General features: G+C 47.3%; 1 protein-coding gene across 2 annotated transcripts in view; it reads right to left on the bottom strand.

Moving 5' to 3' along the window:
* The window catches only part of NEBL (nebulette), a 331368-nt gene that overhangs the window by 146381 nt on the left and 167170 nt on the right, over positions 1-17817 (bottom strand). For both annotated transcript variants that reach the window (XM_077154361.1, XM_077154367.1), the window contains exon 4: positions 8437-8544. In XM_077154361.1, the coding sequence (XP_077010476.1) occupies positions 8437-8544 (108 nt within the window). The remainder of the gene's footprint in view (positions 1-8436; positions 8545-17817) is intronic.

Here is a 17817-nt window from a genome sequence, read left to right as displayed (position 1 = left end):
ACATTCTTGCTTCTAGCTTGCTTCTGGCTTCCAAATGATAGAATTTTCTTTAATTGTGTAAACTTGGCTTGGGTTACCAAAGGGTTTTAAATTAATCTCTGTACAATGTCTCCTTGAGTCATGACCTTCTAGGTTGACTATTAATTGTATTAACTAAAAAACAACAAATTTTAAGCTGACCTCCAAAAAGCTCTTGAAATTATAAATGTCTGGCATAATCATTAATGATCGTTACATCTTGGGACTCCACAGATATATATTTATATATATATATACACATAAGATTCCTAGTTTTTCTTTAACATTAAAAGTCTTAAATTTGCATGATATGCTGGAAATCAAAATATTTCAAACCAGCTAGTCCCTCCAGTGACGCAGGACATTTCCACCATCATACTGTGGCCCTCCTCACCCCTCTCACTGCCCAGGCCAACTGCCAGCACAGGTCCTGCGTCACTTCTGTCCTGAGCTACATAATTCCAGCTGCGACCTGGAAAACTTAAAAACATAATTACTACTGGAAGTTACCTTTGTCCCTGGAAATGGCTGTGACTCAAAAAATGCAGATGAAAAAGAAGCTTGAAAGGCCCAATTAAGGAATAGAACCAGAATTTAGAAGGAGTTTCACGTTGTGTTTTTTTTCTTGCATTATGATCAGTCTGTTTGAAAACAAGAAAAAAAGAGTGAAGACGTGTTCCTAGACTGGCAGCAGGTAGAGAAGATAGAATCATCAAGTCCACTAAATAAACCGACTTAGGAGAGGAACTTACAATTACATCAGACTCTGGAGTTTTCAAAGCACTGTCACAAAACCTATGTTACTTAATTCCCCATAGATAAATTTATATATCTATAACTTATGTTTATATAATAATAACTTATGTTCTATATATATATATATAACTCTGGCTATGACATTTAAAAACAGGCAGTCCTCACTTTTCTGATTGGATGTGGTTCTTACATGCCACATTGGAAAGCAAGTGATTCTCCTTTGCTGAGGGTATGACTCCACAGTCTTTCTTTTTTGCACAGGCAGGTTACCGGGAACTGAACCCAGGTCTCCAGCATGGCAGGCAAGAACTCTGCCACTGAGCCATCGTGGCCTGCCCCACAGTCTTTTAATAAAACTATAGCTATCACTAAATATTGCAGTAAAAGTAGCAAAGTGTGAAAAATGCCTGCTTCCCAAGTAGCACAAAACAAAAGGACTGACAAGATTCAGAGCAGTTTCCAAAGCGAAGGGCGCACTGGCAGAGAGGGTCTCAGCAGAAGTGTGGGCACAAGGAGTGCCCACGTTCAGGCCTGCTCGCTCGCCATGCACTCACGGGCACCGCTGGGCACCGGCCGGGCCTGCCAGCTCGTGCCCAAGGGCCGGTGGCTCCTGCCCACACACACCCTGGGAAAACTGCACCTGCCTTGAGTGGAAGAGCTGGTAGGAGAGGAAGACGCTTCTCAAAAAAGAAAACATCAGGAAATGGAGAAACTGAGAACTCCTCGTCCTACTCTCACTCTAGGATGGAATCTACACGCTACAGTCTTTTAATAAAAGTAAAGATATCACTGAATATTTGAGTACAAGTAGCAAAGTGTGAAAGGAGGAGGCCTGGGCAGGGGGCCACAGGTATCCATGAGGAGCCACCCAAGGGCGCCCGGCAGAGGGCTCGGTCAAGACACGCAGGCACCAAAAGTCCACTTACTTGTTCACCTGGATTGGCACAGGCCATATGTGCCCAGGGCCCAGGCCAGGGGGCAAGAAACTTCTCGTGCAGCTGCAGAGCCAGCCTTCCGACGAGCAGTCAGGGAGGGGCTCTGAGCTGGGAGGGGCCGTGGGGCTGCAGCCGGGAACGATGTGTACCACGCCCAGGGCTGCCTATGTGCCCCAAGGGGCAGAACTGAGGAGGGATAGGATCTGGTGGGCATTCTGGGGAGACTTACGGAAGCCCAGTCGAAGGATGCTGGGGAAGGGGAGATGCAATGTGGTGGTGAGGGGGGAAAGACAAGAATCTAAGGGTCCGTCCCGTAACCCAGGCAGGGGCCAAGGAGGGCCTAAGCGAAGGGGTTGACAAGCAAAGCAAATCACAAGGTGCCAAGCCACGCACTGTCAGAGGTACAAAAAATAACTGAAAGGCACTGGGCGATCTCTGCCTTCCCGAAGTTAAGGGGGTGAGACACGCGAGATGCCAGCTGAAACCAAGCTGTGGAATCACAGGTGAACGCGGTGCCCACTCCAGGCATGACACAGGCAGCATGACAATTCAGAGATGCAGAGAAGGCGGGGCCTGAGCACGTGTCCAGGACCGGCGGTAGTGGCATTCAGGGAGCGTGCAGCACAGTCCCAGGGAAAAAGAACGACTCGTGCAAAAGCCAGAGCAGAGCAAGCAGCCAGACCAAGAGGGAGAGGGAGAGGGAGAGGATGCTGCTAAGTGGCAGCCGGTGAGGTGAAAGAAAATTCAGGGCAGAGGGTGGATGGTCATTAGAGTCAAGAATAAGGGGTTTTGGAAATTAAACTTTCTCCCATCAAAGCAGAGGCCCGAGGAAAGATTTTTAGTAGGGTTATGTAGGATGAAAGAGGTATTTTAGGAAGGCTCTTCTGGTGACAGTATTTAAGATGCAGTGGAAGGAAAAGAAAGAGCCTGCAAGGAGGTGAGCCAGTTAGGAGGTGACTGCAGTAATACACACGCAGGATGAGCGGGGGAGAAAGGACGTCACAGAAGAAGGATCTCCTGAAATCATTTTTTGGGTCCTGAGCCTCCGTGTCTAAAAAGAAGCCATATGCGATAACTATTTCACTAGGGGCCCTTCCCCAAGCCCCCCTTAACACAAGGCCATCTTTACCACCGCAACTCTTTACTTGCCGTGCACAAATAATTACCGGTCTGGGTGCATTTGTTTCTGTAAGTGATTGTGGCTAAAAAACGGAGGCTGAAAAGAAGAGATAAAAAGAGATCCTTTGAAGTTCTGCCCTACATGGAAAAATAAAGCAAAACCAGGTGGCAGAAAACCATGGACTTGGAAACGAGAAAGAACCAGAGGGTAATTTTCCATACACTTTTCCTGTGAAAGTATGAGTATTCCTTATAGAAGCACTTTCCCTGAAGAGAGGTTGTTTAGAGCGTATCAGTAGATGGGGGATGTCAAAGTCTCAAAGCAAATGAAGCATTTATCCATCTGTTAGTATTATAAGAAAAATACTGGTTATTGCTCTATCATTTTCTTTGACATGTTTGATCTCTGCCTCTAAAGAGAATGCTACCGGACCCCCTACTAGTGGGAGCAGAGTTAAGGGGGCCACTGTGGAGACAAGGCATGGTCCATTAAAGCATCACAGAGATTCCCTCTGAAAACAGGGCTATCAAAGAGCTTAAATCTAAGCCACCGCCCCCTTAATCAATCTTCTGAGTTAATCAACCAACTTATAAGTTATAAGAAAAGCAGGACCTTGTTCTCCTTCCAAGCTACTTAGTCACTAGATGTAACTACTCGAAATGAAACGCTTTCAGATCCAGTTTTCATTAACTGTAAAACATATGATTCTTCCAGAAGGAACAAAGTCCACAACCTTGAACGACTTTCTATTTTTTACCTTTTAAAACATTTTTTTGTTTGCTGACTATAAAAAGAAAGAAAGAAAATCCTTCTATGTCAGTCGTTTGGGTTAATATAAGATCTAATTGCCTCCTACTCTATAATTTCGCCACCGGTTTACAATTAGCATGCATTTCTCATGCATGAGTTGACCCAATTACATAACAAATTTTGCCGCTGGGGATTTCTCTGGACTGCTTGTCTTCTGTCCACCGTACAACTCAATTCCACCCCGCCAGCAGCCTGAACACGGCTACAAACCGTCTCCATCAAAATGATTTATTTAAATTACAAACAGAGACCAAATCCCTAGATAATCACCCCCACCCTGATGCTCACCCTTACACTCAACCTGATTTGAATCAAATCTTTTAATAGTTTATAGACACGGCTATTCAATTATTAGGCAACATTTAGCTTCAATAATCTGATATTTTTTAAGCCAACTCCTCAGATCTCTGAGAACTAAATCAGCAGTCTCCATGTGAACTTATTAATGGGAACCCAATTTATTTCACATTCTATGAATTCAATGAAAAATTCTGCAGCTGTATCAGAAGAAAACTAAAAATAAGCCCATTTCAATATCAAACCACAGAGAGGATATTTTCTTCTAGAATGTTAAAAATGCATCAGTCCTAGCTTTTCTTCTAAAGCAAGTAAGCATTTCTTATGAGTGGGGGTGCTGAATTGAAACGAGTTGGGAAAAGGGGCCTTGGGAAACAGGGGAGAGGACCAAAACCTGAGGCCATGGGAGGACAAGGGAAAGCGCATGCGGCGCCCAACAAAACTGCTGTCAGCCATGTCTGTGGGTAGTGATGGAAGAAAGGGGGTTCTCAAGGTGTCCGGAAGCCAATGATTCAAATGCACACCGATTCCCTCTGTGTGTCGAGGACAAGCACACACGCTGGCAGAACAAATGACGGCACACTTACCATTGCACTCAGTCTGTAAGAGTCAGGATCTTGTCATCAACGCTGTATCTCCCTTTCCTTTCCAGTGGTGTTTCTCTCGCCCCTGAAATAAATTAGAAAATAGACATCCAGTTTTCAGCTACAGCACAGAGGCTGTAAACATCTCCCTGGGTACTGATGCTACCATTTCACTGCTGGGTTTACGCAGGTGGGGACTCACCCATGGCGGTGCAGGTGAGGCGAGCTGAGGCCAGGGCACATGGCCATGACGCTGCTCTGCTGTCCTGCTGCAGGGAGCCCAGGTGCTCTACCTGCCAACAGGAGGAGGGGGCATCTGGGAGCTAAGGCAGCCCTGGCAAGGACCCACAGGAACTAGAGCCAGAAGAACAGGGAAAGGGGTTTTCAAATGCCCAAAGTTGCAGGACTCCTCAGTTCACCCTGTGTGTTGTGCTTTAGAGGAAATGGGCAGCTGGGTCAGCATATCTCTGCCATTTCTCAATGTTTGCCTTGGAGTCTGGGTGTGGGGCGCAAGGGGGGGGGGGCTTAGGTGGGAGGGTCTGCAAGACTGAGCTTGCTGCCCCCCAGCCCCTAAGCTGGCTCAGCCCAAAACTGCTGCTTTCTGCAGACCATGCTTGAATCAAGATCTGTGCTTCTGAGCATGTGCTCCAACTAAGTGGCTTGGCTGCAGTTTCTGGCTTCCAGGACAAATAGCCTCCAAGTCTAGTACTTAGCCAGTTTCCATGTCCAAGATGCGATCTTGCAAGCAACCAAATTCAACCTAATTACATAAATAAAATGAAGACATCTTCTGGAATTTCAGGAAAGGTCCTTTTTGCTTTACTTTAGATGCCAAGTTCTATTTCTTCCCACCCATTTAACAAATTCTGAAATCCCCTCTCTTCTCTTGTTCTTCCTGCAGCTACACTAAGTAGGGAACACAGGAGAATTTTACACTGCAGCATTTCACGAACCTCACCTGTTAGATACCTTGTCATCGCAGACCCCAAAGGAAGGAAGCCAGGGTCTTGCCCATTCTACACACCATTTGAAATTTAGAGTCGTATTCTATCCCACACCTCACTCACACGTGCAGACGAGGTGAGCATTTTCAAATGATCTGAAATCCCAGACAAATGAAATTGAGAGTGGCTGAAAAGAATTTCATGACACTGACACAGAATGAGCAATTAAAAATGCCCATCCAATACCTTGGGGTTGTCACCAAATTCACTGCTTCATGTCTCTATGCTTTCTTTAGTCCAGAGGGTATTGAAGGAAGCTTAGAAAGATCCACAGAATATTCCAGGATAGAATAAACCAAAAACAAGTACAAAATGAAGTGAAAGGAAAAGGAAAGATTGCAGACAGAGGCCCCTAACTTGCCTCTATTAAACCTGGAGCGTAGATGTAAGACTCGCAGTCCCAAACCGCTTCTACTTTCCAGGGTGAGTCAGCTCCATTCTGTCCTGCCTCGGATCCAACTTGGATCTCCACTGGACACTTTCTCACCCTCATCCTCTCAAAACTGACAAATCCAGGTTTCCTTCAAAAACAGCGGCCTCGATATGGCGATCTATGTCAGCATCTGCGTTTATTTGCAAGTGATACGGAAAACTGGACTCGCCGAAGTACCACCTCTGCATTCAACCCGAGGTTCTCAGAGCAAAGGATCACTGAATATTACAGAAAACCCTGAGAGGTAAGGGAAAACGTTCATGAAGTTACAGCCTCGTAAATGAGTCATAAATCCACAAGACCTTGGAATATGACCAGCCTATTCCTCTTCAGGAGTGGACACCCAACAGTAATATTGTGGAATCTGTATTTTTACTGCTTTTCTAACATTACTATGCCCCATCGCAGCCAAGCAAACCACATCTAGGACTGCTGTGGTTCCTAACACTGAGACGTTGCAATGTTTTGTTTTGTTTTGTTTTGTTTTGTTTTGTTTTTTAAAAAGTGCTGCCAGGCGGTGCAACAGTGACTCAGTGGCAGAATTTTCACCTGCCATGCCAGAGATCTGGGTTCGATTCCTGGTGCCTGCCCATGTAAAATAAACAAATAAATAAACAAAAATAAAAAATACATGCTGCCAAAACTATATGCTTTTAAGACTCAACTTTATCCAAATTATAAGTTTAATCTAAATGGTATTTTGTATATACTGCGATATATATAATAAATAGAGAGTAGTACATACCTGTTTTATAGAGTTTTTTGCATAATTAAGAATGGCTCTGCAAATGACATCTGGCATTGAATAAAATGAACGTTCCTGCTAATGATAAAGGTTGATGAAACAATCAGTCCTTTTCTTATTAAATATGAATACTGACTTAATTTCAATATAAATAAAAATGCTTACCTTTGAATAAACTGCAATTCTTACACTCACTGGCATGTGGATCTCTTTAGTAGAAATGCTTAATTCTTTTTTTGAAATAAATTTCTGTGATAGTTGAAGATTTATGATATAATTTTATGTTTGTTTTTGAAAAAACAATGTTCTCCAAAGACAATTCAAAGAAAGAAATGCAACTGACTATAACTGCAAATAGAATATACCTCTTAATTGCATGTCATTCTTAAAAGTGAAAATAAGTTTTTGATTTAAGGAACCCACAAAGAGGAAGAAAGAAAGAGATCTTCAGTATTCATGATTGGTGAGCTGTCAGATATAAAAACTATGGGACGAAAGCATAAACCCTTCCTCTTCAAAGGAGAAAGTCCTCACTGATGTAAACTGAACATTCAAAGAGTAGGTGTGTGCAAACCTCAGGAAATGCAACGAAACAAACAGTTTACTCTGCCTCAACCCACTTCCTAAATGCAATCTTAACATGTCAAATAATTCTGTTTTTGAACTTTGGGCAAATCCATTTTCTCTCAAATCATGCACCATAAGTCTATCTGCAAACTGCCGTTTTTATAGATGCCAGGGTGATAGCAGTGAGTTTAAAACCATCTGCTGATAAAATATTTCTTGGAAATTAAAAGCTATATCACTTATTTCATCTAGATATACAAATTTTAATGACTGTACAAATGACATCCAAAATACACTTCTCGGGAAAAAATGGTATGAATTTTCATGTTTGCTCAGACTTTTATATCACATACACAGTTATAGATTTTTATTCAGATTTTGTCTTGGATATCTAACACCGAAGTACTTTTTTCCTGGGGAAAAAAATGCCTTTTAACATACAATGCTTTGGACAAAACATATTGCAAAATTATAGATTCTGTAATTACAAAACGGATTCTTGTGATGGATTACAAAATTAAGAAAACCAGTTTATTCTTAATGAGTACTGAATTAACAATGTTCAATCCCTAACATGTCCTGAACTTCTGCTAATCTTGATTTTCTTTATCAAGAAAAAATATATTATCACCAAAAAGGATGAAGCTTCCGACGCAACTACATATAGAACCATTTATTTCAAAGAGTAGGTATCATACCTCATTTAAGCAAGCATCTCATTTAAAGTGTTGAAATCTCATATATGCATAATTAGCAAATAAGTTTATAAAGTAGGTAACTTATATGCATATTTTATGTGCTTATCTACAACAAATAAATCACTATCAGTTTTTTTTAATTTAATTATAAAAGTACTATTTTGGAAAACTTCAAAAGCTGAGAACCATTCAAACTGGGATACCCCAATACTGTATTACAACTACTTTTAATAGCAAGGACCGTATTTCCGAACACACTTCTAATTGTACCGTCAGATGTCTAAAGTGTTCAGCTCCTGCTAAGTGCGGTGAACTCAATGGGGGGGGGGGGGGGGTGATCGCCAATGGCAGCTTATCTTTGGGTATGCCTGGTACACACACACGGCAAAGGGAACCCCATGACCCAGCCCACACCCTAACCGGAAACCCGCGGTTGGGTCATAAAGCCACGGAATAAGCAGCCACCTACGTTGCTGATTTGCTCCTGGGTCCTCTTCAGCCTCTGCAGCTCGGGGGTGTCGGTGACAATGCTGAAGCCCCTCCCTTTGCTTTCTTCAAAATCCCTTTTGTACTTGACCTAATGAGAAAGAGGGGAGATGAAAGAAAGAAACATTAACAGCAGAGTCACACATCCCAGGTGCATGGGGCCTAAGGTCCACTGCCAGGACCATGCAGGACGGGGTACAGGACCAGGCGCAGCCAAAGGCCAGACGGTCTCACCTGTAAATCAGTGTGATGACAATGACCACAATGGTGGTGGTGATGGTGGTGATGGAGTCGGTGGTGGTGGTGATGGTGATGATGGTGGTGGAGGCGGTGGTGATGATGGTGATAGTGGTGGTGATGGTGGTAGTGATGGTGGTGGTGGTGATGGTGATAGTGATGATGGTGTTGGTGTTGGTGGTGATGGTGGTGGTGGTGGTGGTGGTGGTGATAGTGGTAGTGATGGTGGTGGTGGTGATGATGGTGTTGGTGTTGGTGGTGATGGTGGTGGTGGTGGTGGTGGTGGTGGTGGTGGTGGTGGTGGTGGTGGTGGTGGTGATGGTGATGGTGGAGATGGTGGTAGTGATAGTGATGGTGGTGGTGGTGATAGTGGTGGTGGTGGTGGTGGTGGTGGTGGTGATAGTGATGGTGGTGATGATGGTGTTGGTGTTGGTGGTGATGGTGGTGGTGGTGATAGTGATGGTGGTGATGATGGTGTTGGTGTTGGTGGTGTTGGTGGTGATGGTGGTGGTGGTGGTGGTGATAGTGATGGTGGTGGTGGTGATAGTGGTGGTGGTGGTGGTGGTGGTGGTGATAGTGATGGTGGTGATGATGGTGTTGGTGTTGGTGGTGATGGTGGTGGTGGTGATAGTGATGGTGGTGATGATGGTGTTGGTGTTGTTGGTATTGGTGGTGATGGTGGTGGTGGTGGTGGTGGTGATGGTGGTGGTGGTGGTGGTGATGGTGGTGGTGGTGGTGGTGATGGTGGTGGTGGTGGTGGTGGTGGTGATGGTGGTGGTGGTGGTGGTGGTGGTGGTGGTGATGGTGATGGTGGTGGTGATGGTGTTGGTGTTGTTGGTGTTGGTGTTGGTGGTGGTGGTGGTGGTGGTGGTGGTGATAGTGATGGTGGTGGTGGTGATAGTGGTGGTGGTGGTGGTGGTGGTGGTGATAGTGATGGTGGTGATGATGGTGTTGGTGTTGGTGGTGATGGTGGTGGTGGTGATAGTGATGGTGGTGATGATGGTGTTGGTGTTGTTGGTGTTGGTGGTGATGGTGGTGGTGGTGGTGATGGTGGTGGTGGTGGTAATGGTGGTGGTGGTGATGTGGTGGTGATGGTGGCGGTGGCGGTGATGGTGGCGGTGGTGGTGGTGATGGCGGTGGTGATGGTGGTGGTGGTGATAGTGATGGTGGTGATGATGGTGCTGGTGTTGGTGGTGATGGTGGTGGTGGTGGTAATGGTGGTGGTGGTGATGTGGTAATGGTGGCGGTGGCGGTGATGGTGGCGGTGGTGATGGTGGTGGTGGTGGTGGTGATGGTGGTGGTGATGGTGGTGGTGGTGGTGATGGTGGTAGTGATGTGGTGGTGGTGATGGTGGCGGTGGAGGTGGTGGTGGTGGTGGTGGTGGTGTTGGTGGTGATGGTGGCGGTGGTGGTGATGGTAGTGGTGGTAGTGATGGTGGTGGTGGTGATAGTGATAGTGATGGTGGTGTTGGTGGTGATGGTGTTGGTGGTGGTGGTGGTGGTGTTGGTGGTGATGGTGGTGATGGTGGTAGTGATGGTGGTGGTGGTGATGATGGTGTTGGTGTTGGTGGTGATAGTGATGGTGATGGTGATGGTGGTGGTGGTGGTGGTGATAGTGATGGTGATGGTGATGGTGGTGGTGGCAGTGGAGGTGGTGGTGGTGGTGGTGGTGGTGGTGGTGGTGGTGGTGGTGGTGATGGTGGTGATGATGGTGGTGATGGTGGTGGAGGTGGTGGTGGTAGTGATGGCTATTTTACAGTTCGTAAGGACAGGACCACATGACTTAATACAGGTGCATGATATTTATCAAGCAAGCAGTACTCCATAATCGTTATTCTTATGTTTATCACTAATATTATGATCGCCACCAAATAACAAAATCTCCACCAGCCAGTGAGAGCGCCGCACCCTGCAACCCAGGGACAGAAGGCAGGCGGTGTCCTGAGTCTCAGCTCAGGGATGTGGACAGGGATTCCAGGAAAGGGGGCCCAGGGCCGGCACTTGTGGAGGTTGTGCGGTGGCCGTCACTGACCCCACCCTATAAGGAGGAAGCCAAGCCCGAGAGTCCCGACAGCATCAGAGGCGCTGCCAGCACCAGTTCTTCCCAAGGCCAGAAGCCCAGGCCCCACACAGAGCTGGACTCCAGGGAGTCGCTCAGCAAGGCTCAGGAGAGGGAGAAGGGGGCAGGGGGAGAAAGAAGGGGTGACAGTGGAAGAAGGGTGTGCTGCGGCCCAGCTCCAGATTCAGAAAGGAATCCTGTGTCCAGGGAATCAGTTTAGCTGGAGCGTCAGGGCAGCAGGGGTGGGCGGGTGAGGTGGGGGGAGTGTAGGAAGGGCAGAGTCAGGGGCATGCGGGAGCGAACACAGACCCAGCCCAGAAGTAGAAAGGAAGTGCCAGCACCATTGATCTACTAGGATCAGCTCCACTGAGCCTCAAGCTTCCTATTCCCAGCACAACCGCACTGCCCCACTTGCGCCAGCCAGAACCAGAGTCCACCCCTCCTCTGGCCCTGCTCCTCCCAGGCCCTACCCCAGGGCCCCGCCTCCCAGGCCCCACCTCCCCTAGCCCCGCCTCCCAGGCCCCACCCCAGGGCCCCGCCTCCCAGGCCCCACCTCCCCAAACCCCGCCTCCCAGGCCCTCCAGGACCCCGCCTCCGAGGCCCCACCTCCCCTAGCCCCACCTCCCAGGCCCCCACCTCCCCTAGCCCCAGCTCCCAGGCCCCACCTCCCCTAGCCCCACCTCCCAGGCCCCCACCTCCCCTAGCCCCGCCTCCCAGGCCCCACCTCCCCTAGCCCCGCCTCCCAGGCCCCCACCTCCCCTAGCCCCGCCTCCCAGGCCCCACCTCCCCTAGCCCCGCCTCCCAGGCCCTCCAGGGCCCCACCTCCCAGGCCCCACCTCCCATAGCCCCGCCTCCCAGGCCCCCACCTCCCCAAATCCCGCCTCCCAGGCCCTCCAGGACCCCGCCTCCGAGGCCCCACCTCCCAGGCCCCCACCTCCCCTAGCCCCGACTCCCAGGCCCCACCTCCCCTAGCCCCGCCTCCCAGGCCCCACCTCCCCTAGCCCCGCCTCCCAGGCCCCACCTCCCATAGCCCCGCCTCCCAGGCCCCACCTCCCCTAGCCCCGCCTCCCAGGCCCCATCTCCCCTAGCCCCGCCTCCCAGGCCCCACCTCCCCTAGCCCCGCCTCCCAGGCCCCATCCCAGGGCCCCACCTCCCCTAGCCCCGCCTCCCAGGCCCCCACCTCCCCTAGCCCTGCCTCCCAGGCTGCTCCGTAAGCGGGCACAGCAGTGGTACACTCCAGTATGGTCACTCTTGGGGCCTTGTCTGCAGACGCCCATTCAGGGAAGCCGCCGTTCATTCCACACATACTGGCTGAGTCTCTCTAGGCCATGTCCAATTCCCGGTGAGGGGACAACGCAGCAAGGAGGACAGTCCGAAACCTCTGCCCTTGGGGGGGCTGGCTTCACAGGGAGAGGGGAGAAGTTGCAGGCATACTGGCCCAAAACCAGCATGCATCAGGACACGCGTCAACGAGAGAAGGAAAGTGGGAAAGTCGGGTGCAAGGGGCAGGGATGGTGGTCCAGGGCACCACACTGAGGGACACTGGAAGACCAAAGGCGGAACAGGGTCCACAGGGGAGCAGGTGGCACCCTGAAGCCCCCCAGAAGGGCAGGCAGGTGGGGCCAGGGCACAGAGGTGGGGGAGCAGAGGCCCACGGGGGCTTCTCCTGCAGCGGGGGAGGCCCAGGCCTCGGGCACAGCAGGCTCGGAGTGGCATGGTTGTCCAGAATCTGGCTACCCGGTGATATCACCCAGGAGGGGCATGATGGAGCAGGGCAGCTGCTCCCCAGCCCTGGTGGAGAGTGGGGGGTGGTGGCCCCTCGGCCCACAGAGTGCTGTGGCAGCCCTGCCCAGCCCCTCCCCAGGCCCCCCTCCAGACCTGGCCAAAGAGCTTTGGGCGGTAGCCTTCCAGCTTCAGGCAACTTTTTAAAAATGTACTTATTTCAAATATTAACTGCTACATACTATCGATTCTGTATACTACGTTCAGATGGACATAAATGTATAATTTCATATAAATGCTGTATGAATTCCTATACCACAGGCTGGAACCCTAAAACAAGAGTCAAAAGGCTGAATTTGAACCTGGATTCTGTCCTGTGGCCCTTAGTTTCTCAATTTCTCTACAACTTTTAGTCCTCAGCTAAACAGTGGAAAAACAAAAGCAATGCGATATGCCACATGTCACAGGCTGATAGAAAGGGTTAAACAAACAACCCATGAAAACACCAAGAGAAGTCCTGCCCGTGGTAGGTCATTAGCAAGTACTAATTTCCTTCTTTTCACTAAATTTCAGAAGTGGCCTCTGTGCCAGTGTTGCATGTTCCGTGACACTCTGCATCTGATTTTGGGTTGGAAGTCGTCGGCGAATAAACTCACAGGATGCTGCCGAGGGACACAGACTGCAAACTGCGGGTTCCGGCCCTGCTTCAGAACAGAAAAACTGATGAAAAGCAAAGTGGCGAGCAGAGCTGCACCCCGGAGTATTTGCTAAGTCTGAGACATGCTCCCAAATGCTGCAAGTACCACAATTATTAATATGACAACCATACAAACCAATGAAGGAAAATGGAAACTGCTAAAAGAAAGGCCCCTGGAGCAGAGAGCCATTTCTAAAGGAGGAAGCCAATTGGGACCAATTTGGCAAACTGTCCAATGATAAAAGGAGGTTGGACAACATTGGGACTAAAGTCAGAGGGGGCACTGCCCTCAACCAGCCACTCCAGCCCCTCTCCATGGAAACCTGTGGGGGACACGAGGACGTGTCCACAATAATGTATTGTCACAAGCTCTGAGAACAGCCTAACTCCACACCCAGGAGGGGAATCGACTGCTGAGCGTTTACATAACGCAGTATAACCCAGGAGAGGAAATAGATGAACCTCAACTATGAGCACCATCACATGGATGAATGTCAGAAAGTCTGCTCAGGGGCAAAAAACAAAGAATAGGCTACTCCTCAAAAAGGTCTGGGGGGCCCAGAGCCCCGGGGCCATGAACAGCCTGGAGGGACAGGGGCACGTGGATGTTTTGATCTTAACTTCGGAGGGCTGAGTGCACAGGACCCTTTGATCACCAGCTGTGAAAGTTACAACTATTCTTTCAAATGTATCAAATATTTCACATGAAGACATTCTCAAAGAAAGCAGGGAAAGGGTTTTAAAACCCCAGGTGGGGAAGCTGAGGTACCCAGAGGTCAACAGAAAAGCAGTATGGCAACCAGGACTCGGGTGAAATGTTGAGGTTACTCATAAAAGGCGCACGAACTGACCATGTGGACACCTGACAGCAGACAGAGGTGGGCGGCGGGGGGGGGTGATATCTCTGCCTGATGTGCTCAGATGACCCATTCCTGAGACATGAAGGTTTCAAAGAGAGAAAGAGTTTATTCTAGGTGTATAGGAGGAGAGCAGATGGCCTCTCATCCCCAAATTCTGTCTCTCTGAACTGCAATGATTCTGATAGTTTCATAGCATCAAATGATGGGCAGGTTTGGGGATAATGAGCACACTGCCCCAGGTGCTGTAATTAGAGGCGATCGCATTATTGAGCGTGTACAGACTAATCACCTGCTTAGTCACAGGACAGATGTGAGAAAGTGGTCCTAATCTGAAGACGGGTGTGACTTTAGTATTCGAATGAGGTACAGGTGACTTCTAGGTTACAGTCTAAGCTACTGCGCATGTCAGGCGGGCCCATTTCGGTTAGATCCAGCTTTGGTTCTCAAGATAACTTTGGACTCGGGGTGGGTTGGCTCTGGGCTGACCCAAGGCCGTTTGTTAATAAACTTTGGGAGCGGTCTTCACTGATCACAGGACTCCAATACTGTAAAGCCAGATAACATGGGTACAAGTGAGGGTCAGTCACAGAGTTTTACAGTCACAAGGGCACAAAATAAAGGATCAAGAAATCCCAAGATCAGAGATTAAGGCAGCTGGGTTACAGTTCAGAGACTTCAGGTATCTCCCTCTGTCTATTCCAATATACCAGAAAGCAAAAAGGAATATCTATATAATGATTCAGCAATCAGAATCGTCCCTTAAATTCTAACTTCTCAACTATATATCCATGCAGAAGCTCAAACCAGCCATTCTGCTTGCTTCATCCTAACAAAGCTCCTTAACTGAGTCAGTAAACACTGATTTGAAGAAAACAGTAGGAAAAACTGAAATCGAGAGAGTGTGAAGGTGGCTGCAGAAGGGACTTCACACACAGATTAATGTGGAACATGAAAGGACAAGGGGCCTCAACCCATCACAATAGACCAGACGGCTGGGCGGGTCCAGGAGAGGAGGGGCTTGGAAGGAGAAGGTTACTGGGCCTGGAAGCAGCTTACCTCGCCAGGAAGTGTGACAGAAGCCTGAGCACCGACTCATCGCTTTCTGCCTTTCATTTCATAATTTAAAGCCTCCATGTAATACACGAAGCCAATGGCCAATTCCATGACCTTTCATGGCAGGATGGCCACGTCACATTTCATCAACGGGAGACGGAGAGGCCTGCACCATTTTTCAACTCCCTGCAAAACTCTTAGTGGGCTCTGCAAAATGTAGCGCTCAATTATGTAGCATCTTGTACCATTCAGTAGATTCTAAGGTACCGGGAAATGTGAGCCATCTGCTTCTCTCTGACTCACCGTGTTGTGCTCTATGCTAAGCATATATTAAAAGCTTAATAACTATTTCATGATTGATTACTATCTAGTTTTGTATTTTTAAAGTCTAAAGTGCAGAAAATTGGTTAATCCCACAGTGCTAGATGGGAATTAAATAACAACAAAGCAAAATCTGATTATGGGCTCTGATTTAAAAGGTGAAGTTAATTTTAACATATGTTAAGTCAAAGAAGTGAGCGCAAAAGCAGATTGGCTTTCTTACAAATTATTATTATAATTAGTAAATTTATGGTTAATTAAATAAAATTAAAATTCTAATTACCATTTTAAACATAATTAAAAAGCAGTAAAATTATGCTCATAGATGTCTAAGCTTTGACTGAGCTTTCGGCAGCATCTGCACAAGCACTTCCTGACATTTACAGACACATCGGTTTTCCATGCATATTCACAACTCAACTTTATCGGATTTGGGGTGTTTTTACATAAAAAAAAAAATTGAAATCGATATTCTATTCCAAACAGATACCCTAGATAAATAACAAAGTATATTTTAATTAATATCTCAATAAGTCAATGTGTTTAAAAACCACCCCGAAGCCACCAGGGTGTCACAGTTCAGGACTGGAAAGGGACAAGTCACCTCGAGCCCCGGCTCCGTCGCTCCCTGGCCGCGGGACACCGGACAAGTCACTGACATCGCCAAGCCTCCGCCTTCCCAGGCACGGAATAAGCACAGCTGCAGCACCACAGTGACTGCACTTTCCGGAGAATTTACACAAAATGATGATGACACCGCCTGGCACCTCCTGAGTGTCCACTCGGCCCCAGGCAGGTCCTTCATGGTCTCCAGGTGCAGAGCCAGGCTGGGGACCCCCCCGGGTGTGTCCCCCCACAGAAGGGGGGGACACCTCTGGATCAAGGTGGAATACAGATGGACACAGGGGGTTAAACTTCTACGGTGCTTTATATATACACACCTATATGTACTCATTTAACTTCAGATACATCCAGCAGGCACACGCGCTATCCCGTTCGGTGGCTGAAAGAAGGGAGCTGGAGGGGGTCCACGGGATAATGAGCAGGAGACGCCCAGTGTCCACCCTCACTGACCCCTCCCAGGCTTGTCATCCGATTCACTTCCCAATAAAAGCCTTCCAGAGTGACAAGGGTTTCACTGAACACATGGCAGACATAAACAACTTCCCGTAAATAAGCAGAGACGAGACCAGAACAGACTATTTCCTAGCAGAAGATATGCATAATTTAGAATTTTCAGTTAATCCATTATCTTTACTAGAACCTGCAGTGCCATGAAAGGGACAAGGATTATCACACAAAGTAACATTTAACACAACCTACACCTTTCATTAGAGTATCCGTTTTCAGGTATTTCTTCAAATGTCTTCTGAAGAACACAATCGTTTAAATTTTCTATTAGTAAGGAACAGGATAGAAAATTTAAAAACATGATCAAAATTGTATCAGTGGTGGAAATACTGACTCCAAGCAAAAATTTGTATCTACATTCATAAAGAAAATACGGGCCTGAGATACATACTCATAAATTCAAATTTTCACCAAGAATTTCACAAATAGGAAAATATAGCAAATCAACCAAATTCTGCTGAAGAGTTATAAATTACTCGGGGGAGTAAATCTGGTGTTCAGTGATGGCGGAGGTTAGCGTTTTCAGAAAACTAAAGTATCATGCATTTAACTAACTATTCAGGTACCCAAGAGGCAAAAATTAGTGAATATTCTAACATCTGATGTAGTGTTGAAGAAGACGATTCAAACAGCCAGATGAGTACCAGTTTGCATTATCTCTTATCATGTTATTTTTTAATCACATTTAAGCATTTGGACAATTAATGAATTTTGACTTCTGGCCACACACTGTCTTTAAGAGATAACCAGTCTTGTCTCATACCATGATTGTAACTTTTAAATACGAATAGTCTAATTCACACATCAAGTAGAATATTACTGAAATTATTTTGAACCAGAAGCTATCATACAGGGTTAAGCTAGAGTCGGAATAAAAAGTGCAACAGGGAGCATTCTTGCATGTGAATTTTGAATTTTTAAAGATTAGGAGAAGGGTTGATTCAGAAAAGAAAAGCTATTACCAAACCACGGTGAAGATAAGAAAAAAAGGTTAAAATCAAGATTATGCAAACAGGGTGGCACCAACACAAACAGCGATGGGAATGAAAACCCACCGCCCACTGAGTGCCACAAACGAGGAGAGCAAAGATGGCACGCACACACACACACACACACACACACACACACACGCACACACACACACACACACACACACCCCTGCTCCCTAACAGACCAACACCATTATTAAAATTATCCCCCTCTACCCCTCCACCCGCATGGCACCGTCTACCAAGTTAAACCCGGCTGGGCTGTTAGAAAAACCAGTTCCACAAAACTGAAAAAA

Source organism: Tamandua tetradactyla, chromosome 1 (assembly GCF_023851605.1).
Source record: "Tamandua tetradactyla isolate mTamTet1 chromosome 1, mTamTet1.pri, whole genome shotgun sequence".
NCBI lineage: Eukaryota > Metazoa > Chordata > Mammalia > Pilosa > Myrmecophagidae > Tamandua > Tamandua tetradactyla.
This window is presented reverse-complemented; position numbering and strand designations above follow the sequence as displayed.